At 36.4% G+C, this 27,099-nt stretch overlaps 1 protein-coding gene across 1 annotated transcript in view; it reads left to right on the forward strand.

Annotated features, from left to right (window-relative positions):
- The window catches only part of VWA8 (von Willebrand factor A domain containing 8), a 391,960-nt gene that overhangs the window by 161,852 nt on the left and 203,009 nt on the right, over window positions 1-27,099 (forward strand). The window contains exons 19-21 of the mRNA XM_036757477.1: window positions 2,977-3,083; window positions 9,697-9,768; window positions 19,183-19,259. Of these exons, the coding sequence (XP_036613372.1) occupies window positions 2,977-3,083; window positions 9,697-9,768; window positions 19,183-19,259 (256 nt within the window). The remainder of the gene's footprint in view (window positions 1-2,976; window positions 3,084-9,696; window positions 9,769-19,182; window positions 19,260-27,099) is intronic.

A 27,099-nucleotide genomic window follows, 5' to 3' on the forward strand; every position in this document is an offset into this window, starting at 1 on the left:
TTGCTCTCCTTTTTTTTTTTGATCTCTTTTGGTTTTGTTTCTTCTTTCTCATGATTTATTCCATTGGTAATAATTCTTCTTTACAACTTGACTATTCTGTAAGTAAGTTTAATGCAAAGTTACATGTAGAAGATATATTGGATTCCATGCCTTCTTGGGAGGGGGAAGGGGGGGGGAAGAAAATCTGGAACTCAAAATCATGCAGAATTGAGTATTATAAACTAAAAAATAAAAAATCTTAAAAAAACTTAATTTTAAAAAAATTAAATAGCTTTGGTTATTTCTTTGGAAGAAAGCAGCACAGTGGATAGAATTTTGGATTTGGAGTCAGGAAGATATGAGTGCAAATACTGCCTGAGACCTTTACTAGGTGTGTGACCATTGTAGTAGCAATTAGATTTGAAGATCTTTCCCACCCTTTAATAGGCCATGTGACCTGCTTATGTCACAGGAAGCCTAAGATACATGTGATAGAAGGGGCTTCCTAACAGGAAAAGGAAGTTATGTCACAGAAAAAGAAAAAGAGAAAGATGTTATAGCTGCTAATGGCCGCCCTCATGATTGTTAGAACTGAATGGGCTGACTTAGCTGTACTGTGAGTTTGTGTTGGGGGAAGACCCCAGCAGGGGGTTGGAGAGGTTTTGGAATGGTGAGTTTTCAGGCTGTGATGTGGTGTTTTAAGTTCCTTGCTGCTGTGATAAAGTGGGCTGACTGGATGTGGGAGCTGAACATTTGGTTATGGGATATGATTTTCTGGTGTCTGAATAAATGTTATACTTCTTCTACCTTCTTTATGGAGAGTCTCTCATACCTCGTGAAATAGAACTACATAGGCATATTCACAATTATCGTTGATGTTGTGTTTATTGCCTTAGTGTTTCAACCATGGACAAGTTACTTAGCCTCTCTCAGCCTCAGTTTCCTCATCTGTAAAATGAGGATAATAACAGCTAATGAACAAGGTTGTTGTGAGAAGCAAATGAATTAACATATGTGAAGGACTTTGTAAACCTTAAAGTTCTAAATAAATACTAGTTATTCTTATTGTTACTATTAAGAAAACGAATACTTTGTTTCATGAGTCTCTTTTGTGAAAACTTCCAGGGATGATAACTCTTTGATTAATATTTCTGTGTGGAGTGTGTGCATGTGTGTGTGTGTGTGCATGTGCATGTGCATGTCCACATGTGTGTATACATATATATATACACATACATAGATATATATGTACATATGTAAATATATGTATTTATAATTGAATAATTGCCTCTAAAACCATCCAATGAATATTAAATACATTTCACATCAAGTTTTTTCTGTTCAATTAAACCTGTGCCACCATTACAAGCATGTGGCAAGTTTACTCTTCTCTATTACTGTTCTTTCTAGTCATACTTTTATAGTATTTCAGAGATCTGTTGGCAGTAAAGAAACAAGAAATATCTCAGCTTAACAAACAAAATTTTTTCCTGAAGAATTCAGGAGTAAAGGAAAAAGGCAGAGAGAAGAGATGTATTAGAGAGGGAGATGGCCACTGAGATCTGCTGTACTTTGCTGTATCTTCTTGTGTCACTGTGGTGATTAACTAGCGTGTTAGGATTCATTATTTTAATTGTGACTAGTTAATTTATGAAATGTAATGTTTTCTCTCCTCTTCAATGTTGTAAATTTATTGACAATATATTATAAAACGTTCCCAGAAGAGAACTGATTTTTCCATGATTCTTCTTTAGAAGGAAACCGATTGACAGGCATTTAATAAAAATTAAGTAATTTAGTTAGCTCTGAAGTAGCATATCCTTTGAAGGGAAGTTATTGCTTACGCCTCTCAACAGTCTCTTGTATAGTTCCTGGAACTGTCAGTCAGTAATTATTTATTGAGACCTTCTCAGTATGGGCCTAGGTACTACAAGGAATGAATAGGAAACATAAGAACAGGTAGCTCTGATTCATATTGGAGAGGCAGAACTAACAGAGATGAAACAACGGGAGAAGAATTCAAGAGAACCTCTAATTCAGTGCTAAGTGGAGGGTCGCACTCTGTAAGTCAACAGGAGGAGACCCGACAGGTAGGATCAGTCATGATTAGAGTAAGTGTGAAAGGCTTAAGTAAAGGGCTTGATACAGAATCCCTAGTTAGATGAAGAAGTTCCTTCCCTTGTCCTAACTATGGTACTAGCAAGGTAGTCTTTCTTACCTCATCATGCTGAATAGAGTGCTGACTAGAAGTCAACACAGAGGGAACCTTCCTTGCTGCCTTCCTTTCTAGTGATCCTTTTCCCTCTGACTTATCCAAGAATAGTTGCTGTGTACTTAAACAACCTACTAAGGTGTCTCACAAATTCCTAGAGAGAAAGTCCTCAGTGTGTATATTAACTTCTATATCTGTATTCAAAGGCCTTCATATCCTTTGGACCAATGTTGGCTTGGTCTACGTAGCACAAAGTTAAGTCACCAGGGCAAAAGAGCTGAAAGGTCTTTATGGCATGTAGTGCATCTTATTCTCTCTTTGACCATTTTTATGTGGCATAGGATGTTCTAGTGATTTATTACCATTTTTATGTTTTCTCCCTTATGAACACTAGATAATCCTCCAAAACCCACAAAAATGATAACAATTAACAACAATAATAATGATAGCCAAGATTTATGCTGCATTTTAAGGTTTGCAAAGCACTTTGCGTATGTGGTCTCATTTGGTTCTGACAACCCTGAGAAGTAGATGTTATTATTGTCCCCATTTTAGGGAGGAGGAAGGTAAAACTGAAGAAGTCTAAGTTGCCCGTAGTCACTGAACTAGGAAGTATCTGAAGCAGGATTCAAACTCAGGTCTTCCTGATTCCAAGTTCAAAATTCCATCCGCTATCTCAAATGCTTAATCATGTCACAGGTCTGGACCAGAAACTATATTTGACTAATCCGATGTCTTTATCAGTACTTCTATGATTCATTCTTTGCCTTGTATATCATTTTTAGGTGAAATAAAATCTGGATCTCTGAAGATTGGGAATATTAGCATACCGGTCCATAACACCAATGAGAAAATGAAAGTGCCTGATGTTTTATTTTATGAAAATTTCCAAGTAAGATCCTTGGTCTTGAATATTGCTTTAAATTTAATTTAAATTAGATTAAATTTAATTAAATTAGATTGCTTTAAATGTAATGATGCTTAACTCAGAGTATTTGATTGCAGTAGACAACAAATTTGTCTGTGATGTTTTAACATTACTCATAAATTCAAATCATTTATATAGCACAAGATGCACCTGTTAAAATTATATTGTCAACATTTTCCAAAACATACCTAAAATGTAGAGAAATGGATACTTTGCTTACCATAGTAATCTTTATATATATATAATGCATATTATATATATATATATATAATGCATATTATATGTGTGTGTGTGTGTGTGTGAAATCACACTATCACAGAATCCGTAGGAAATTGAAAGTTTACTGTAAAGATATGTATTGTAAGAAATCATATTGCCAGTTTGTAAAAGCTGTGGATGAAATAAAGATGGCACTGCTCATCTCTTTTCTAGAGAACTGGCAAGTAAACAGGAGTGAGAGTAAAAGAGCACCACAGTAACCTCTTTTTCCTGCAACCTTCTGAAATTTTTTTTGTATATGGAAAACAATTCTGGATTCTGGTGCTGTTTCTTGTAGCTATTTTACAAGGTTATATCTAGATAATGTTTTGTAAATAGATAAATAATATTTTTACGTTTAAAATAAATTTGTCCAAACCACAATTTTTTGCTTTAAAAAAGTATTCCCATTTTCTTTTCCTTCTCTGGACCCAGTTAACTGTTATACATTTTGTTCCTCATCTGATTGCTTCCACAGTGCAAGCAATGAAGCTAATGAACCAAAAAGTTAATAACATGTTATCCTTAAAACACAAAGAGGAAAAATCCTACTTGTCAAACAGAAAAAGACAATGATTATAAATAAAATTTGCTTTTTTCAAATGTTGAATTAGTATTACCTCTTCCAGAAAGTAAAGAATTGGTATTTCAGGAGTTTGTGATTAATTATAATTAGGAAGTTGCCTTGGATGTCAAGACATAAATAGAGAACATATCATAACAGAAACCCTGAGTTTAAATTTTCCTCAGATACTTACTAGTTGTGTCACTTGACTTAAGTCAGCCTCAGTTTCCTCAGATGTAAAATGAGAATAATAATAATAGCACCTAACTCCCAAGGCTGTTGTAAGGATCAAACGAGGTGATATTTATAAAAACCCTTTGGCATAGTACATGGTAAGCACTTAATAAATTTTTCCTTTCTTTCCTTCATACTTCCCTCCCCCTCACTTCCTCCCTTCCTTTTTTTTAAAATAATTTTTTTAAATTTTTTTTTGGAGGGGGGAAGGCAGGGCAATTGGGGTTAAGTGATTTGCCCAAGGTCACACAGCTAGGGAATGTGTCATGTGTCTGAGGCTGGATTTGAACTCAGGTCCTGACTTCAGGGCTGGTGCTCTACTCATTGCGCCACCTAGCTGCCCCCAACTTCCTCCCTTCCTTAATAAGATCAGTGATCCATCAAGTCCAGTATGCTGTCTTGTGACACCAAAAGAATTTTTGTATCTAGTGTTAATTATAGCTTAGTATTTATTTCTGTAGCACTCTGAGGTTTACAAAATCCTTCACTTACTAGTGGAAGCATTATTTCCTCAGTTTTACAGGTGGAGAAATTGAGAAGTAGAGAGAGGTTAAGTGATAGGATAATTGTCAGAGGTTGAATCCGAGTCTCCTGACTCCCAAGTGCAGAGTTCTTTTCAGTAGACCAGGCCATCCCAAATACTTCTTAGCTTCTTTTAGTTATTCATGTTGGGAAGGCCATCCATGGATTTGATAGGTTTTTTTCCTTGGTAAAATCTGCTAAAATTTAAAATAATTTTCTGCCATGCTGCATCTTGTGGGTAATAAATTTCATAAATATACTCTTTACTGTATAAAATAATCTCTTCTTAATACTAAAAATATCTCCTTCAAACTACAAAGAATGTCCTACAGTTCTAGTGCTCTAAGATGTAGTAAACCAGTACTTCTTGGGTATGACTATGTCCCTACTGATTGCGGTTAACATCTTTGTCAACATCTTCCCTGGTTTTCCTTATTTTTCTATTTTGTGCTTGTATGAAATCCTTTCTACCCTCTCTGTTTTGGTTTCCCTTCTCTGAACTTCCACTATCTTAATTGTGTCATTCTAGAGACCTACATGCCTCCCTTGGATGAAGTATATCAGGCTTGCTTATATAAAGGCAGGGTAATATTTTTCTGTTTAGTTTCAGTTCATTCTTTCATAAATCTTTATTAAGCACCTGCTATGTACCAGGTACTATGCTAAGCACTGGGAATACAAAAAAAGATATAAATGACAGTCCCTGCCCTCAAGGTGCTTGCAGGGAGAACATGCAAACAAATATACACAAAGAAAGTTATATACAAGGTGAATAGGAAATAATTAAGGGAGGGAAGACACTGGAATTAAATTTCTTTAGAAAATGGTGGTGATCTATGTTGATGTCTGTTATTTTATCCACATCTCATTTTTTTGTGTGTTAACAACCTATTTAAATAAATCAGAATGGTGTTAACCTCAATTATGTTCTATACCTTCCTATTCTTATATTTTCTTTTTGTTATTAAGTTTTGTATTTTAACCAGTCACTGGTGTGATATATATGGATAAAATATTTGGGAAATAAGTCCTGCATTAATATCTGATCACTTCCTATCTGTTAAAGTATCAGTTTCATTTTTCTGATTTTATGGGGTATTTGTCATTTCTTGCCCCTCCTGACTATCTTCTCAAAGAAAATATTCATGAGATATACAAGTAGGACTTTTATATGGTACACAGGTCTTTGGTTTGTCTTGTTCATTACACCAGAACCATGTTTTCCAACATATTTTTGTCTTCTCTCTCCCATGCTCATCTTTTCATTGAAGTCACTAAATATTAAAGTATATGTTGATTTAATCTTAAGGGTCCATTGAGTTAATGCAGAACTTCTCTACCTCTTCATCTGTTCTACAAAAGAACTGGATGTGTGACCCACAATTATCTAGATGTTAGGTTTTTGTGTGAGTTTATCATCGGTACTGTGATACAAGATGACTAAATAACCTAAGAAGAACTGTTTTTTCTTCCCTTTGTATTTAGCCTAAAGACCATCATTACCTTTTGCCTGATGCCTTGATCTCCCTGCTCTCAGTTTCCTCTGTCTCCAATCCATGGCCCATACAGTTGCATAATAGAGAAATGGCTTTGAGGTCCGGAAGACCTAAATTCAATCCTACTTCTAATGTATACTGACTGTATGACCCTGGGCAAATTAGATAACTCTTCATTGTTAACTCTCAGAGTATAAAAATGCAGAAGTGATTTGCTCTGATAGGAGTTTTCTCACATAGGTTTATTACACCAATGAAATGAAAGGTCTAGATCTCCACCCTGCACCTCTGCAAAAATACACAGCTCTGATCATGACAGCATTCTGGTTAAAAGTGCTTGGTAGCTCTTTGCTGCCTCTAGGACAAAATACAAACTTTTTAGCTTAGCATTTAAAGCTCTTTTAAATCATAATTCCACCTACCTTTACAGACTTATTTAGTATTACTCATCTCCACACAATCCCTTCCAGCTCCACACTGTATCTCCTGCTTCTGTATATAACCTATCCCTCATACTCTGCATGCCTTCCTCCCTTCCACCTTATAGAATTTTGACCTTCTGCTAGACAGAAATTCTTAATATTTGTTTGTGTCATGAACCCCTTTGGTGAAGCCTATGGACCATTCAGAATAATGTGGGGTTTTTTAATTCATATTTGAATGGAGGGATCTGCTAAATTTCAGTTAGAGGTAGTGAAAATAAAGATGGGATTATTTTCCCATCCCATTTCACAGACTCCCTGCAACCTATCTATGGCCTACTTTTGGGTCCATGGACCACCTGTTAAGAATTCCTCTTCTAGACTCAGGTCAGGTGTCACCTCATAAACAAAGCTTTTCCTGACCCACAAAGATGCTACTTTCTCTCCCTCTTCAAGTTTCTTGAATTTACTCATCTGCAGACATCTTGTATTGCTCCCAGTATAATGTGAGTTCCTTGAGGGAAGGGACTATTTTTGGTTTTGGCTTTCTATCTCCAGTACCTAGTCTGTCGCTTTGCATATTATAGATTTAGAGCTGGATTTAGATTTACAACCCCTTCATTTACAAATGAAGAAACTGAATCTTGGAAATATTAAGGGATTTACCTGGGATGGGTGGTGTCACACAACCTGTAAATATGGTTGAACCTAGAATTTGAACCCAGATCTTCCTGCCTCCATAGTCCATGCTTCACCTGTTTCCTAAAAGAAATTTAAACCCAGGTGTAGTGAGTCCTTGATGAGTCAGTTCATGGTACACGCCCTCATTTTTTCTCAGTGTCCTAGAAGATGAATCTCTGAGCAAAATGTCACCAACTTTGTAAGAAGCAGCAATTATATTATATATACATAGCTGTTTTTCCTTGTGACAAGAAAGTGCTCAATATAGGACATGTTGGGCATGGTGTATATCTAAAAATGACTGATGTAAAAACAAAAGGTATGAATAAATCCTCTTTTTGAGCAAGTAGGAGGTGAGATCATCTGCTATGAGAGTGGAGAATGGAATGGTAGGGGCTTAAGGAGAGTTTATATGTAGGAAAAAAAATTCCATAAGGGAAATTAATCTGTTACATCAAAGGCACCAAATAGTATTTCATATACTAAAAAATGTTTTAAAAGATATGCCATTTAAGTGTTTGGCTTTTAAATTTAAGTTGGCTCAGGAATTGTCTTATGCTCCCTTTTTTTTTTAAGCTGTTTCCAATAGATCTTGATAATTAGCCAATCAGCCTAAAAGGCAATAATGTTTAAGAAAAATTTTCCTTTGATGTGGGTGATTAAGATTTTGAAACACTAATTGCCATTTTTGCAAGCGTGTGCTTTTTAAAAATTACGCTCTTTCAGAAAGTCTTTCAAAAACAACCACATCAGCTTTTGTGTCTTTATAAATGAATATTCTGCTAAAGCTGCACTTCAGTGACTCGTTAAGGAATGGAGATGGTCCTCGATTTTCAGTGGCTGTGTACGTGGAGTACAGTATGAGCTCAGCCATGTTCTTCTAAGCTGAAGGGTGGTTTTAGCAAAATGTTGTGTGTATTTTCTGAGTTTTCTAACCTTGCAAAATTCAGAGAGGCTCAGTACCCAAAGTCTGGCGACATAATTCATAAAAACAAAATCTGTGGAGGGGCTATAATTTTTGTGAAGACTATTCCCCATGTAGATGATAGCACTTTGCTCTTGAGTCCATCAATCAAAAAGCATTTATTAAGGGCCTGGCATGTGCCAGACAATGAGAATAATAAGGAAGGCATAAATACAGTCTCTGCTCTTGAAGAACTTTGAGTCAAGCTGGGAGAGTAAACATGTACTCCAAAGGTACAGAGAGAGTAGGCACAAGGTAATTTGGGCACAAAGGCTTCAGTGTAAAACTATGATGCTTGTACTTGAGCTGAGGCATGAAGCAGAGTAGGGGTTATGAGAAGAGAAATGAGGGGAGAGTTCAGGCGTGAGTGACAGTCACTATAAAGGCATGATGATGGGACATTAGCGTCATGTGTGAGAACACTAAGAAGGCCAGTTTGGCTGATTGGTAGTGTGCTTGGAGGGAAGCCATATGTAATAAGACTGGATAATTGAAGTATCTGAATGGAGCATCTCACCATGCCCCATTTCAGTGAAGAAATTATTGATTAAAGTATGTAAGTGAGGGGCAGCTAGGTGGCGCAGTGAGTAGAGCACCGGCCCTGGAGTCAGGAGGACCTGAGTTCAAATCTAGCCTCAGACACTTGACACGTACTAGCTGTGTGACCTTGGGCAAGTCACTTAACCCCAATTGCCCTGCCAAAAAGCAAAAAAAAAAAAAGTATGTAAGTGAAACAGTTTAGTGTATTCAGTGTTAGTGAAGGAATTATTTTTAAGGAAAGGAAAAAAGAGATAGGGAAGGGGAAGTGACCTATTATGATAGAGTATCTAATGAGTCTGCCTGACCTATTTACTGAGGATGTGTTTTTAGTATATGATGATAAGAAGTAAGATTTCTCCTGAGGAAGAATTTACTCACAGAAGGTTGAATTTTATAATAATTACTGTGTCACAGTTTGAACAAGTGAATGTACATTTTAGTAAACATCTAGTGGCTTAGTGTAGGTATCTTTATCAGAGGTAATTCTCCAAAATTATTATAACATTAAATCCCAGGTGATTTGGTGAACTCTAAATGGGGATGTTATACTTTTAGAATAGTTGGTATTTTTAATAATCAAACTCTCTGCATAATTTAAGGACTTAAACTTCTTGGAAAACTTGTCTCACCTAATTAACATCATGTTACATGAGTAGGATTTTTGAAATTTTCAAAATCGATGCCCTCGTTGATTATGAACCTTTACTAATGACTGTGATATGCGATTTATTTATGTGCTTAGTATATATAAAAGTTCTGATTTTCTTTTTAATGCATTTTTGCAAGCTCTTATAAGAACTTCTGTTCAATTGTCCATAAAGTAATTTTCATACCAATTAAAAGGTCATTGGCCCCATAATTCATCATTAACTTGAAGTCAATTTACTTTCTTTAGCACATGGTACTGATGGAAGATATGCTCAAAGACTTTCTTCTGGGAGAACATCTGCTATTGGTTGGTAACCAGGTGAGTTTAAGCAACTGTGGCTCTCTCTGGTCGTTCTTTGCATGATGATTCTTATAGAGATTGGCTCGCTCTTTAAAATTTAGAACCAAAACAAGTATTGTGTTTAAGTGATTCATTCTAGGGAGCCCATAAAGAGCCATAGATTTCTTCATGTGTAGAGCCCCAACACAGAGATAATCACAGTCCAGGAAACTCTTTTGAGATACGTCTGAATGTATACAGAACACATCCATTCCCTTGAAAGCAGAGGGTCTTCTGGAGGTTCTGAGAACACACATAAGACTATATTAATGAATCCTAGAGAAGGGGCTTAGTGCTGTCATCCCAATAGCGCTTGATTCTCAAAAACAAAAAAATTGTATTTCTATTATAATAATAGATATATATGTAGTACTTTAAGGTTTTTAAAGTACTTTTCATACATCATTTCATTGGATCCTCACAGTAATCTGGTGAGATAGGTATTACATGGAGTATTTTCCCTTCAGGTAAGGAAATAGAAGCTGGACTCATCCATGGTCATCTTTTTAGTAGGTGTCAGTGGCAGGATTTGAAATCAGGTTGTCATGACTACTTATGTCACACTGCCCCTCATGGGTATCTTTAAATTATAAGACTGCTGTGCAGCATGGTACAGAGAAAAACACTGGATTTGGAGTCAGAGGACCTGCATTACTTAATAGTGTGTGAACCTTAATAAATCCCTTTTACCTCTAGGCTGAGGGCATCAGAATAGAAGGTCTTTCAGCTCCAAAATGCATGATCTTCTATTTTGACCCACAACATAGAGGTAATAGGATGGACAGGAAAATGCATAAGACATTGCCTTGATGTTCCTGAAGCAAATCTTTTGACAGATGCAAACTTGTGCCTTGTTCCCTATGATGACATCCATTCCCATATGTTCCAAATCTCTTCTTCAAAAACCTCTCGTGTTTATCCAGGTAACCTTTTAATATGAAGTGACTGAAAGTGGATTCAACATGGAGTCTGAGAATAGAGAGGTAGTGATAGGTAGGGTTGGTGAATTGTATGGGTTGGATCGATTGAAGATACTGGACCTTAGGAGGATGGGCATCGAAAGGAGAAAGAGTTGAGGACCCTGTCTCCCCATAATGCCAGTGACCTCCCTGTCCTCCCTGATGAGGATAGAGTTAAGTGATAATTAGACTCGAGATCGATGCTGAGACCAGTACCTCATGGTTGCTTGCTCACTTCAGTGCTGCCTCAACTTCCTGAAAAAAACAAACACGTCTCTTCCATTTTGCTCTGTGAACCAATGATGCTACTACAAAGTAGCATCTATCTTACTTCATTTTGTACTCATATTTCCAGCAGGTTCTTATAACATAGAGAAATTTTTTTTATATGTTGTCTCACCCTCAAATGGAATATGTAGCCAAGTTAACTTAGTAGAAAAATCTAGTCAGATTTAAGTGGTTGGCAGATAAGCAAAACCTCTGGGTGATTAGATTTTTAAAAATACAGACAACTGACCAAATGTTTTGAATTGTTTTAAACTTCTAGGAGGGTTTTTGGTTTGTCTCTTCTTTATAAGATAGTAATATAGAGTCAGGATGATGGAGAAAAGGCAAGGATTCACCAGAGCTCTTCCCAGAATCCCTCCATACAATTTTAAAAAGGATGGGGTGAAACAATTTTCCAGCCCAAGACAACTTAGCAGGAAATGTTTGTTGTACCAGGGTGAGCGTGGAGCATGGTTCAATTCAGGCTGCTCCCAACAAACTAGCAGTAGACCTTGAGGGTGGCTGAATCCATGGTGACAGTGGCAGTTTCAGTACCTCTCAGCCCAAGACAGTAAGGGGGTAAGACAACTGGTCAGAAGGAGATTACAGGGCTCCCTTTGCTGGCATTGGGGGCAGGACTTTGTTGTATTGCCCATACTTAGATATGGGTTGCAGGCCTGGTGCTGCCTCTCGTCTGGAGTAAACAACAAAATATCCCACTTAAACAGATAACTGTTATACACAAAGAAAAGCATAGACTTGGCCTCGTTATCACGAGGACTGGGTAGAGAGATATTACTATATGAGTAAGGCTTAACATTTTCCTGAACATCTCTTTTCCAGTCTGGGGTGCTTAGCAGAGCATCTATTTACCTGTCCTGGTTCTCACTTGACTCGCTGCCTAGCTTTCTTTGAGTTTCTGCATGCTGTACTGTAGGAGTGGGAAACTATTTTCAACATAGCACTATGAGAGGGAAATGAGATGAGTTGATGAAGGTACTGTAGATTTTACTATTTTGTTTTTATGTGTAAGAGCAAGAAGAAGGCTTTCAGAAATATCTCCAATTAACTATAGAGAAGCTCTTATAATATCCCGACCAGGCCAATTGTTCCTGCCATGGGACCGGGTTAGGGGTTAGGAGATAGAGGGCTGCCAAGCAAAAGATTTTGCATTCTGTGCCTCTTCAATCCCATTTCCATTAGAGTCCAACTCATTTGGAAGTCCTCATTTCATTTGTACATGCTATTTTATAATCACTGACACAGATGTCCCTTCAAAAGCCTTGACAAATTTCCTGGTTCATTTCTTCTCTCTTCTTGATTCTGAATCTTTCTTTCTTTGCACCTTCTTCCTAAAATTTGCTTTCTTAGTAATGTGAAAGAAGAAACAAACCAAAAAAAGCAAAGGTGGGGGGAATGGTTTAGGATTTCTGACATTAAGTTCCTGTTATGAGAATATCATTTACATATAAAGTGACAGCCATCTGGAAACACAGAAATGCAAAATGTCTTTACATGATTTTTTTTAAGTATGGTGAACCATTATACATGTTCAGTAGTACTCATTTTCTTTGTCAAATATTAGATGATTATCACTCAGAAATCTACCTGGGAAGGAAGCTTTGGATACCTGATCTAACCGTGAATCTACTAGCATTTATTAAGTGCTTACCTACTGTCTATGAGACCAAAAAACATATTATGGTGTAATGGATAGATGCTGGGCCTGAGAACCAGAAAGACCTTGGGTTCAAAGCCCACATCAGACATACTAACTGTGTGATCCTTGGCCAGTCACAGCATACTCTCAGTGCTCTAGGCCAATGGTATCTAACCCAAAGAGAAGTGGGCACCAGTAATCCATGCATAAAGATCTCTGCAGGCAGCATATTAACTTGGTTCTAAAATGTGATAATATCTATGTTTTGTTGCATTTTTTTTAATTTGTTAAATATTTCCTAATTACATTGTAATCAGGTTTGGTCTGTACTTAGGAGTGTTGTGGGCCCTATGAAGCCTGGAGGCCTGGTGTGTGACACCTGTCCTAAGCAGTCTCTAAGACTAAGTTGCAGAGAAGGTGCTGAGACTTTCATTGGTTGAGGGAATCCCATAGATAAATGAAATCTAGTCCTTATTCCTATCCTTCTGTGTGTGAGGTACTGTGCCAACCAAAAATGAAATCGTCCCTGCCCTTAAATAGCATAGATTCTGTAAAATAAGCTGTTGGTAGTTTGTTTCAAATTATAATGAATGCTCTTTAAAAATGAAACTGTCATTAGATAGATATAGACTACTTTGTTGTCTGTTTGCAAACTAGGAACTGGCAGAGAGCCCTGGAAGCAGCTTTCTAAACAGTGTTAAAATTGTAAATTTAGATGTGCTTGGTAAGATTTCTCTATTACCCATGGCAACATGTAGGAAGAAGGAATTAAAAAGAACAGCTATTGACTCTGAGGTATTTTAAACCCAACCACACCTTTTCCCCAGAGATAACACCATCCTTTCGGAAGATCTACAACATTGGCTGAGATTCACGTCTGCTGGGCAGCTAAAAGCTTTGCGGGCTTTATAGATCATGTGAGAAAATATTGAATTGGAAAAAAATATAGCAGCATGTATCTTATTTCAGCAAAGTAATGTTCAAAGTTCTCTTATCCTTTGTACCATGAAATAACCTCCTCAGTGGGATCGATGGCCTGGAACATGGCCTTTCCAAGAAGTCAAGCACAGTTACTGCCTTTGAGCAAAATAAGAATGAAGGATCACCCCTAAATTACACCTCAGATTGCCGCCTAGTTATCCTGGTAAATATCAGAGAACCACAGCAGTACAAGAGGAGTGCATATTATTTTCCACCTGCTGTAATTACAGCAGCACTTAGGCCTTCATACAAATTATGAGTTTCATGCTGTTCCTGATCATAGCATTGCTTTCTATTTGTTTCATGCAAACTGTAAGGGAAAAGAGAGGAAATGGTCATTTTTTTTTCCTGGGGAAAGTCCTTTTCCTCTCCCCAAATGCTTCCTCCAAATTAAACACTCTGCCTTTCTCTTTCTTCCCTAAATGCTTCCCATTTGATTTCATTAAATATTCACATTCTAAAAATAAGAGCTTTTCTTTGCATTTTCACTTGGGCTATAGATTTTATCTTTGTAATCAGAATTTTTTTTCTTCCTTGATTTATTCTAGTAATAGGGTTTTTTAGTATAAGAAAAAATACTAGTTAATGAGCAGAGTTCATCTAATATTTCTAATGTTTTATTTTCCTATGTGGTGATTTGAAGTTTATTACAAAGCACCTGTAGGAAGATTTTTTTAAGTAAATATGTTGATTCTTAGTAGAAGCAAATCTATGTACAAATTACTCTATAATTCCTAATATGTAACAAAAATATAAAATTTGCACTTTGGTGATGTAAAAGATTGAAGTAACTTAAATTTGCTTTTTAAGTGACTGTTTCTAATAATAAATGATAATTTTTAAACCACTTTCATTCCAGTAAAATAATTTGTTAGGTTTTAACCAGCTTTTTATAGCCAATATTCCTTTTATAATCTCACTAATAATTAGCTAGTTATTTGAGTGAATTTTTATAATTCGTTTCTCTTTCATCATAAATCTCAAAGGTTTTTTGTCCTTATCAATGCACTCCTTTCCCACTAAGTAATAAGCCATGTTCTGCTTTTCTTACTAAATGGATTTTCTAGTACCTATTTTTCATATTTTTGTATTTGTAATTTTACCTATTCTCATTCCATGGTATCTTCTGATTTGTGAATGCATGTAGCAGTCCCAGAAAGCACTGTTTTAATCACTTTCTGCTCTATTGGCAGCTAGATGGCAGAGTGGGTACACTGCTGGATCTTGAGTCCAGAAGACCTGAGTTCTAATCCTGCCTCAGTCTTCCTAGCTGTGTGATCTTAGGCACCTCCCAAACTCTCTCAACCTCACTGACCTCCTCTGTAAAATGAGTTGGAGAAGGAAATGGCAAACTGCTCTAGCATCTTTGCCCCGCCCCCCCAAAAAAACCAAAATCCACAAAGGGACATGACTGAAAACAACTAAATATCTACAAAATTTAACTTATATAGCAACTTTCCAGTGAAGAGATCAGTGCATGATACAGAATAAGGAAAATCTTTTAAGCATTGTAACAATGAACCAGCTCCAAGAATCATTCATGATTGTGAAAACAGAAGAAATAAGCAGACCAAAGTGTTAGAGATGATAAGGATTAACAGAGCTAAGCAGTGGTAGGTACTTGTTTACTCCACTTTGGTAAATTCACCACAGGTGAAAATGCCCTGCCTGAGTTCATCTTCTCATCAGTCATTAGGAATTTTGATAAATTGTACAAGGAGTTTCTGGAAAATATTTAGGTTATCTGTCATCCATTGCCTAATCTTAGTCTCTGAATAATGATATTCTCTTCCTCTTAACTCTTATCTGCCTTAACTTCAGATAGGGCCAAAAAGGCATTTTATACAGTATGTTTTGTTTTTTTTTTCTGATGCCTTTATTTAATTTAATTTAACTGGAATGTTAGCACACAGTTTACTTAGCTAAATGTATCTATTTTCATTTTTTCTATTTACTGCAACATGCTTTTTATAACAGTCATATTTCACATGCAAATGTGATTTTCTCTTTTTATGATGATGTACTATAGTTGAAATTATTGTGAAACAGTTGTATTATTTCAATATTAAACAAAGATCTCTGAAAGAGATCATCAATCATCAATTGCTCTTCATATTTTATGGAGTTGATAAGTTTTGCTCTCAATTCTGGTGGCTCATCAGCTTCTATAGGTGAAAGGTAGAAATTGACCCTTGATCTCTTTTGCCACTGCTGTCAATGTTCAAGGAATCCTTAAAGTGGGAAGCCTTACTTATGTCATCACAGTTCATATTTGCCCAGAGTTTGTATTTACTTTGTCTCGACTTCACAAATTCCCAATGTTGGTGATCTACATGGTAGACCACAATTAACCTAAAACTTTTTCAGTTTGCACCCATTTCTCAGAAATATTTTGTCACTATGTCTGTTGTTTTTATGAAATAATCCTTATAAAAGCATTTTTTATTCCTGCAACTGAGTCTTGCACATTCTTTACGCATACATGGCTCCCTTTTAGCATTCCAGGAAATGGGGTCACCTGTATAAATTGTTCACTAACTAGTGAGCCACCTTTTTAAAATTCAAGAATCACAGAAGGATCTGCACTATGTCCATGTGAAAAGGTTATTGTTGATATTTGATGAGATAGAGGACTTTCGAGTATTCTTGTTGAAAAGACCAGAGCTGAATAGAAAATTTGATTTTCAAATGCAGTACTCAAGAGAAGCATAAAAAGGTAGACAACAAAGGGAAATCATAAGGGACTTAATAAGGTTCAACTGTTTACATTTCTACACGGGAATATATTTGTAACTCATAAGATCTTTCTCATTATTAGGGTAGTTAGAAGGTTAGACAGAGGGCACAGGTGTGAGTTGAATAGGAAGGGATCATATCCAAAAAATAAAATGAAGGGGTGAGAGGGGAATATATTGGGAGAAAGAGAAAAGGAGAGGTAGAACGGAGTAAGTTATCTCATATAGAAGAGGTAAGAAAAAGCTTTTACAGTGGAGGGGGAAAGTAAAGGGGGGGCCGGTAAGTGAACCTTATTCTCATCAGAATTAGCTCAGAGAGGGAACATACACACATTTGGATATAGAAATCTATCTTACTCTACAAAAAAGTAGGAGGGGAAGAGGTCAAGAGAAGGTGAGGGTGATAGAAGGGAGAGCATATTGGGGGAGGGGGTAGTCAGAAGCAAAAGACTTTTGAGGAGTGATGGTGAAAGGAGAGAGAGAATAAAATAAATGGGAGTGGGGAGAATAGGATGGAGGGGAAATACAGTTAGCAATAGTAACTGTGAAAAAAAATTTAAACAGATTTCTCTTATAAAGACCTCCTTTCTCAAACATATAGACATCCTAGTAAAATTTATAAAAATAAGAGCCATTTCCCAATTGATAAATGATCAAAAGATATCAGTTTTCAGATGAAGTAATCAAAGCTATCCATAGCCATATGAAAAAAATATTCTAACTTACTATTGATGGGAGAAATGTAAACTAAAACAATTCTGGCGCACTACCTCGTACCTATTAGATTGTCTAATAGGACTGAAAAGGTAAATGACAAATGTTGGAGGGGATGTGGGGAAAGTTTTATATTTTGGCGGGAGAACTGCTTAGAATGACTCCCATTGGATGTTCCCTTAATTCCTCCTGATGCTGTATTTGCTTAAAGTAGTTAATCCTATATAACTATTATTGTTTAGAGGATGAAACTAAATATAGGAACTACCAAATTCAATATGAAAGGTTTTTTTGTACAAATGAGAGCAGTAAGAGAGACAGTGTGGGTGGTTTAGTGGAAAGAGAGCTGGCCTTTGAGTCAGGAAGACCTGGTTTCATGGTCCACCTCTGATCCATTTTTGGTGTGTCACCCCAGGCAAATCACAACCTCTTCCTGGCCTAGGAAACTCTCTAATCCATGAATTGCAGGCAAAGTGCCATTCCGTATTTGTAGAGGGAATCTGCTCACTGAGTAATTCCCTAGACCAGTGAAATCACAAATGTGTATATAGTCCTTCAAAAAATAAGGTGAAGCTATCATGCTCCAAGGCAAAATATGGACTTTCAATAAAATAGAAGACTTTTAAGCTTTCTCAGTGAAAATACCAGAGCTGAATAGAAAATTTGACTTTCAAACTCAAGAATCAAGAGAAGCATGAAAAGGTAATCAAGAAAAAGAAATTGCAAGGGACTCACTAAAATTGAACTGTTTTGTTTACATTGCTACATGGAAAGATGATGTGTATGATTTATGAGACCTCAGTATTAGGGTAACTGAAGGGAATATTCATATATATATATATATATATATATATATATATATATATATATATATATATATATATGTTTATGTATATATATGTATATGTGAGTGTGTAAGTATGTATATATGTATGTGTGTATATATATATATATATATATATAGAGAGAGAGAGAGAGAGAGAGTAAGGAATGAGAGAGGAATATATTGAGAGAGGGAGATAGGGAGAGATAGAATGGGGTAAATTATCTTGCATAAAAGTGGCAAGAAAAAGCAGTTCTGTAGGAAGGGAAGAAAAGTCAGGTGAGGGGGAATGAGTGAATCTTGCTCTCATCAGATTTGACCTGAGGAGGGAATACCATACATACTCAATTGGGTAACTTACCCCATAGGAAAAAAGGAGGAAGAAGAAGATAAAAAAAAGGAGCACGATAGAAGGGAGGGCAGATGGGGGTGGAGGTAATCAAAATCAAACACTGTCGAAAGGGGACAGAGTCAAGGGAGAAAATTCAATAAAGGGGGATAGGTTAGGAAGGAGCAAAATATAGTGAGTCTTTCACAACATGAGTATTGTGGAAGGGTTATACATAATGATACACATGTGGCCTATGCTGAATTGCTTGACTTCTTAGGGAGGGTGGGTGGGAAGGGAAGAGGGGAGAGAATTTGGAACTCAAAGTTTTAAAAACAGATGTTCAAAAACAAAAAAAAAAAGTTTTTGCATGCAACGAGAAAATAAGATACACAGGCAATGGGGTGTAGAAATTTATCTTGCCCTATAAGAAAGAAAGGGAAAAGGGGATGGGAGGGGAGTGGGGTGACAGAAGGGAGGGCTGACTGGAACAGGACAACCAGAATGTACGCCATCTTGGAGTGGGGGGGAGGGTAGAAATGAGGAGAAAATTTGTAATTCAAACTCTTGTGAAAATCAATGCTGAAAACTAAACATATTAAATAAAAAATGTAATTGGTAGAAATTTAACAAAATAAATAAAAATACAATAAAACATAGATAATATTACATTTTAAACCTAAAAAAAGGTGAAGCAACAAAATAAATGTTAAAGTGGCAAAATATACAGGTTACATGTATATTATTGGGTTAGCTATAGAAAACTTCCTACTTATTCTGCCAATGTAATTTACTATTACAAACATATGAAGTGTGTGTTTTCAAAAAGGATTCTAATATCAAAAAACTTGAGGTCTGCTTTTTGACAGACTTTAAATATAAAAATATTTTATTACATTTTTCTCTTTATTTCTATTTAATTACAGGGTGTAGGAAAAAACAAGATTGTTGACAGATTCCTTCACCTGCTTAACAGACCCAGAGAATATATTCAACTACATAGGTAAGAAGATAAATTCGCTAATCCATTAAATTTTTGTTCCTCTCCCATTCTTACTGTATTTATTTTTTTCCTTCCCTGTAAGGAAATGAAATCCCATAAAATTTTCTTTTAAAATAACAGATGTTTTTGTAAATACTGATTAACAGATACTATGGGGACAGAGACTGATGAGCAGTACATTCAATAGAAAAGTATTCAGAGAATAGACATCATTTTGATTTCAGGCAAAAAACATAAATGAGTTTCAGTCACTTAAAAAATGTATCACAAACCTGGGGTGTGTGTGGGGTGGGAGGAGAAATGTGGTAAGAGTGTATGTCTTCTTTTTAAAGCACTCGTAGGTTATTCTTTTCTCTGTTGAGTCAAGGGGCTAATTCAGAACTGTTTATTAAATGAGTTTGATTCTCCAGGTCTTGATGGAATTTACAGGAAATCAGTGGGGATTTTTTTTCCTCTCTGGGCCAAAGAACCTTGAATCTGGAGTTAGAGGCTGTGAGTTTAAATCCTACTTTTGAAGCTTACTATCCATGTGACCATAGACAAGTTATTTAATGTCTCCCTGGGCTTCATCTTCCTAATCTGTAAAAGGAAAGGATTGTATTAGAGTGTTTCAACAATTTGGTTAACAGCTGCTGTGGGAGTGAAAAGCCAACATGAACCCAACAACAAGAACGCTGCAAGCCCAAGTTCTTTTGATCTGTTTACTAAGGAAAGCAACGTTAAGGGGTTAACAATCTTACTTTAATCCAGCATACAAATACCATTCACTCAGCTCAGGGGAAAAAGCCAGCACCCTGAGCTTCAGAGCAAATACAGACAGAGCAAATAAACACAAATCAACAGATAGATTTTTGTCTGACAAAATCACAACATACAGTTACCAGAGAAGCATCAACATCTGGGTTTTCTTCAAAGCCGGGGAGCTCATAACAATGGCATGCCTAGGGTCACTCGCCACTCCTGCTGTGGCTCAGAGCTCCAAAAGAGAAAGCCAGCCTCTGGGTTTATATATCTTGTTCAGGGTCAAAGGTGAGTCACACATGCGACTCACCCACGTGACGTAAAGTCGTCACAAAAATGTGACATAAACCCACGTGGTCTAAAAGCCTCTGATATCACAAACATGTCACTCAAATCCATGTAAACTAGGCTTTCCCTTGAGGCAAGGAAGTCATCAAGGACTCCTAATTTAATCAAGGAAACAAAGGCCAAACTCTTCAAGGGCACTTGGTTGAATAAATGCTAAGAGCCCATCATGATTCTCAATACGTAAAGATGCCTTCTAGCTCCAGATATAGGTTTAGAAAACAAATAAATGATATAGTTCGGTTCTATACTATAGCCAGTTAAAGAGAAAGAAATAAAAGAGAAAAGAATTGAGACAGAAATAGGATTTGTAAAACCAAAATGAGGGAAAGTGTGAGAAGGGGATAAGGTGAGGAGAGAGAAAAGGATAGTGCTTGAATAGAGAAATAACAAATGTAGCCAGACCCTGGACTTAACCTTCCCAGACCACAGGCACACTAGCAGGTTGATTTCCCAGAGCAGAACTACCTCTTCCAGTAGTAGGAGGGCTTGAGTCTACAGCATTAGGAAGACGCTTGCCATCCCCTTGAGGTCCTAGGGGTAGTAATGCAGATTTGGGAAGTTCTCCTCAATGTCAGTTGCTAATAATGATTGAGGAACATGGTATAATTTGGAACTGGTGGCTAATTTAAATAATTTCAGCCAAACTGAATTGAAAAATTCTTAGAAAATTAGAAGCTCATAGACTAAGGTCACAGATTATCTCCAGTTAATAAGAGGCAACTGGTGGCGCAGTGGTTAGAACATTGAACATGAAGTCAGGAACACCTGAGTTCAACTCCATCTTCAACTCTTCCTGGTTATGTAACCCTGGACAAGTCACTTAATCTCTGTTTGCTCAATAGTAAGATGGGGATATAAATAGCACCTGTCTCTCCAGGTTGTTATGAGGATCAAATGACAACCTATTTCTAAGAAGTGCTTAGCACAGTGCCATGCCTCGCATATAGTAGGTGCTATATAATTGCTTATTCACTTCCCTCTTCAGTTTAACTACAAACTAGACCTCCTGGATCTGATTTAATAGTAGTAGATGCACTGATTTTAGCAGGAGACACATAAGGGCTGATTTCTGCTTCTGATATTATTTTTTGAGAGATTATTGAGCTGCAGGGTACTATATAAGTTCCATTTTTAAACTTTTTATAGGCTACAGAATGACTGTTTTTATTCTTAGGTCGTTTTATTCTGTTTATTCCTGCCACTTAATGGTTTATTATTGCTGCTTGGTGGCGTTTTAAAAATGCATTTAACTGTCCTAATGAATGCTGTTTTGTTATATTCATACATACAGTGTTGCTGAAGAGTGCAATTTTATAATTCCAATATAAAATATTGATTAAATATTTGTAATTTTATAGATGTTATTATGTTATCTTTAAATACCATATTATATATGAATATGTTTTAATTGAACATTTTAAAAAGATGAATTAGAGTACAAATAATCTTCCTAAAATAGTTTCAGAAGTAGAAATCAGCTCTTTTATCTCTCCTGCCACAGTCAGTGTATTTACTACTAAACCAAGTCCACGAGGTCTGCTTTGTATTATAGGTAATCACAGTGACCCTGAGCTACATGCTTCCCATTTACTGAGAATTTTTCAACTCGGTTCAACAGAAACTTATTACTTTCAAGGTACTTAGACACCATGAATACAAAGATGAAAAATGACACATTTCTTTGCTCTCAAATAGTTTGCAATCTGTAGGATATAACATGTATCCATATAAATGTAATTCAGAGTAGAATATTCTAGAGCAAGGGAGAGATCATTTTCACCTGGGGAGATTTAGAAAAGTTTTATAGATCTGATCTGAGCCCTCAGCAGAGATGGGGAGGAGAGCACATTCTAAGTGTGAGAGAATGGCTTGTACATATGTTCAGTAAGAGAGGTTCTATCTGTACTGCTGGGAGAGGAGGCCTGCCCTAAAGTGTGAGTCAGTCTGTGAGAAAATTATGACAGCTAACCTATTTCAGAGTACTCCTTTTAAAAAGGAATTAGAGAAGATGAGTTTGCTAGCCCTTAACTGATTTGCTGCTGCTGTATCAGTATCATCCCAAGCCATCCTTACAGTGCTCCTTGATGACTTAGAAAACTCCAGCAGTTTTCAGAATAGCAGTGGACATCTGTGGTATGAGAATCATGCTCACATCCTGTTTGGTTTTTCAAGTCATCAATATTTAACTTTCGGACCATTTTAGCTTGTAATTTACATAGATAGCAATTTGCCTACCACTTCGCTTGCATCTTGATGGTTCTGATGCAAATAGAAAGGGACTCAGTCAGCTTTCTTATTGAGAGGAGTAAAGAGGGAATTGGTTACCATTAATCAAGAATCCGAGCAGAGGAAAATTAAGATAAGCTTCATTACTCTGTCACCTCCTTCTGAATGGTTTTTCTTTAAATATATGTACATTTTAAAAAACAGTTTATTTTGGGTTGTGTTGTCTACCATTGGCCTGACTAAAAGGAGACTATAAAAATCATCTCTTTCCTGGCTCTTGTAAAATGTAGACATCTATTTTGACATAAGTTAATTGAGTTAGTTTTTCTTTGGCCCTGGATTTTCAAACCATTCTCATTCAAGATAGTTTAGATTTATAGGTTTATAGTTTTATAAATAGGTATATAGTATTAACAGGGTAGTTAAAGATTGTTAAGGTCAAAACAAGATAAACTTAGGCACATAGTTCTGTGCAACATCAATTTATTAGTAAAGCATGAATTTACTAATAAATAGTATCTCAGCTTTTCCAGCAAAGCTAAGACCCCAGGCTAGGGAATGTCTACCTTTTTAATAGTTTTTAGGGAGATGCAGAATAAAGAAGAGGACTTCATAAGGAAGGAACAAGTTATGATTATTTAGAAGAGCTCAACATCATAAATGGTGAAATTAGTATGATTGGTTACAGAGCTGAGGCATGGGGGACAAGATGATTGATTAGAAATTCGGAATGAGGAACTAGCAACAACCCCCTCCTCCCCTCCTGTGATTAAGAAATGTTCATAGTTTGATTCCATCTGCAAGGTTAGAGAGTGGACCAGACTTCTTTGGATAACAGACCAGACATCCTTGGTGTTGCAAAGATACTGCACCAGACTTTCTGGTGTGCCTCTGCACCCTTCAAGGGTAAGAGATTTCCTTGACACAGTGATTAACAAGAGAACTAGACTAACTCATTAGAGGACAGCTAAATTTCCGAAATAAGTTCAGAGAAAAAGAATCATGACTTTGGCAGTTACAGGACTAAATTGATTAATTGCAAATAGGATCAATTAAAAAGTGATACAGAATCAATCTGATTATTTCAAGGTGTACTGCCAGTTAAACTGCACATGTGATCATTTACTGAACTAATGTTTATAGCAGGGACACTTCTCTCTCTCTCCCCTCCCTAAACTAAGCAGGTTTCATTTTATTTATTTTAAGTAAGACTGTTTATAAATATAGACAGGAAAGTAAGGGGTTAAGATATAATGAAATAGTCACAAATATTAAGTGTCTATTATAAAGTCATCTGATTTGTAGTGAATATTTTCACTATTAATGAATGTCCCTTTTTGCCAATCTCAGTACAAAAAATGGAGACTACAATGAGTTGGAAGCTACAGAAACCCATTACTATAAGGATTAAGTAATGTTTAGATTCTTGAAATAAAGTTTCCATGACCCTTTGTGCTTGAGTGATCTTGGCAGAGTTTAGGTCTAGAATTTGTTTTACTCTAAAACAAGACTGTTTTTTTTTTTTTAATCTGGAGCAGCCATCAGCCAGAAGAGGTCTGGACTAAGCTTTAGACTGCAACAATCTGGAAGTTCTAGGACTCCAGATCTGTCTAAATACATGAATACTTAAGTACTTCTAAAGATCTGAAGTTTTATTGATGTGGTTACTTCTTCCATGCAGATTGCAACCTATGTATGAATTAACAGATGGTCTTTATGAATTGCAGTGGACAAAAAATATGCATTACTTGGTGCATTACCTGATGCACAACATTTTGGTAATAAGCCAAATACTGAGCTACATTGTTCCTCAGAAAACAGAGGTACAGACCATTACTGGCCCATACTAAAAACCTTCCTAGTTCAACAGATGCCAAAACTTGTGCTCAGTAGCATAGCCTTCAGAAACTTCCTCAGCTCCCCTTCATGCAATGGTGTGGAACATTGAAGTCTGACTTTAGTGGTATAAAGTGGACAGAAAAAAAAAAATCCAAAATCCTCAAAGACCTAAACCCCAGAGTCATCCTGGGTTAAACCCAGCCTTGAACTTTCTTGCCAAAGGGCCTGGTTTCAACTATCTGATGTTTTTTCTCTCTTATTATTCAGTAGAGGTCTTTGGCTTAGGATAGAGGGGCTTGTGATTTGTTTTCTTGATTTATTCTTGTTTGTTCCCTTTCTCACTTCTACAGATCCTATTTTCCCCAGCATATTTAATTCCTAATTCCTAACTAATTCCTTGATGTTATTGGCAACATAAATACAGATTATGTTCTCCCAAATATTTAAGAAAACAAGTTTTAAAGTTAGACAAAGATTAATTTATCAACAAGCATTCATTAAGCCTCTACTGTGTGCTAGGCAGAGACAAATTCTGACTCAATCTCTGCTCTCACGGAGCTTGCATTACATTGGAGCATACATCGTATTAAATATGTGTGTAATAAATGCAAGGTAATTAAATATATGGTAGTTTGTTTCAAAAAAAAGGTTTATAGTTTCCTTTATGGCTTTTATTGGGTTAACATTTTCTCCCATATTTGACCTACATAATTAAGTCTGTCACTTAGAACCTTACATGATGGTAAAAATCTTTTTCCTCATCTACGTCTCCTTTTTTGAGGCCATAGCTGTCTATTTTACTGTGTCAAAACTAGGACACCTTAACATGTGGATTTATATTTTTAGGGACAGAATAGGATGTGAAATATTGTTAGTTTTTATTATAATATCTGCAGATACAGTGCAGTAGAAATAACACTGGAATAAGAAGAAATCCAGGCCTTCACATTAACTTGCTGTTTTGAGTTATTATTTGATCCATTGCTATCCTTTGTTGTATGTAGCTATTCTCTTACCAGATTATGAGCTAGCAACTGCTGCATTCAGCTTCCCCCCAACCCCGCCCAATATCTGAACTCACTGATTTATCCCAGGACCTTGATACAAAATTATTTTTCAAACATTTTCATCCTTCCTACTGTGTCTGATTTACTCCTCTTCTGTATGCCCTCCCATCTGAGAACCTGGCCTTATATTTCACTGAAAATATTGAGTCCATTTGCCAATAGCTCCCTTTTTTTGCCCCTCCTCATCTCACATAACTCAGATGCCTTCTGCTACTTCACCCATCTCCTATGAAAAGGTGGCGCTTCTCCTTGCCAAGGCAAATATCTCAATATACACAAGTGATCCCATTGCATTCTGTCTTCTCCAGAAGATTGCTCCTTCTATCATCTCCTGTATCTCACCAGTCTTCATTCTCTCCCTTATTCTATCCATCCATCTGTCATTATATACCTTTCTGTAGCTAAACTCCTTGAAAAAACTGTCTGCAATATGTACTTCCACTTCCTTTACTCTCATTTTTTTTTAAATTCTCTGCAGTCTTCTGAACTCATCATTCAACTGAAATCACTTTACAGAGTTACCATTGATCTAATGAGCAAGATGAACAGACTCTGATAATGTTCCACACTCATAGTTTCCATCTCTGCAAAGAAAGGAGGTGTATTTTCTTGCACCTTCTTTCAGGGTCAAGCTTGGTTATTAGGATTATAGTATTCAGTTTTTGTGGTTGATAACATTTTATTTACATTATTGTTGTCTTTGTGTATTTTGTTTTGCTGGGTTTGCTTTTAAATACTCTTCTTAAATTTATCTGAATTAGGCTTAATATTTCCTTCTCCAGGGCAGCTAGGTGGTACAGTGGATAGAGTGCCAGGTCTGAAGTCAGGAAGATTCATCTTCCTGAATTCAGATCCTGTCTCAGAAACTTACTAGCTGTGTGACCTTAGGCAAGTCATGAAACCCTGTTTGCCTCAGTTTCCTCATCTGTAAAATGAGCTGGAGAAGGAAAGGACAGACCACCTCAGTATCTTTGCCAAGAAGACCCCAAATGGGGTCACAAAGAGTTGGTTGCAACTGAAATGGCTCAACAGCAACAAAATTTCTTTCTTCAGGACACCAAACTTCAACATTCATCAGACTTCTACTGAGTGCCTACTCCTATGCTATGTGCACATAGTCCAAAGCCTTCATTTTGTAGATAAAGAAATGAAGGCTTAGGGGAGTTAAATGACTAGCTCAAGGCACTGGGTACTTCTTTATTTGATTGGATCTATTTTTTCATCAATGTGACTACTCCATTCATTTGTTCAGCCCATCCCTGCTTATTTTTACTGTATCGAATTTAAAAGGTTTTGTACAAACAAAATCAATGCAGCTAGGATAAAAAGTGAAACTATTACAAGGAAAAATGAGACTAGAAGTCAAGAGATTGAGGCCGAATATATAGACCTGGGAGCCCTCTACATAAAAAATGATCTTTGAAGCCATGAGAAATGATGAGAGCATGAAGGAAGAGAATATTGAGTAAAAGGAGTTGCTACAACTATTTTTGCGTATATATACATATATACCATATATTCCTATTTGGGGTAGGGGTGTAAGTATGTATGCACACACATACATACAGCACATACACAGACACATAGATACACATATGATAAATATACATTTATTTCTG

This window comes from Trichosurus vulpecula, chromosome 4 (genome assembly GCF_011100635.1).
Source record: "Trichosurus vulpecula isolate mTriVul1 chromosome 4, mTriVul1.pri, whole genome shotgun sequence".
Taxonomy (NCBI): domain Eukaryota; kingdom Metazoa; phylum Chordata; class Mammalia; order Diprotodontia; family Phalangeridae; genus Trichosurus; species Trichosurus vulpecula.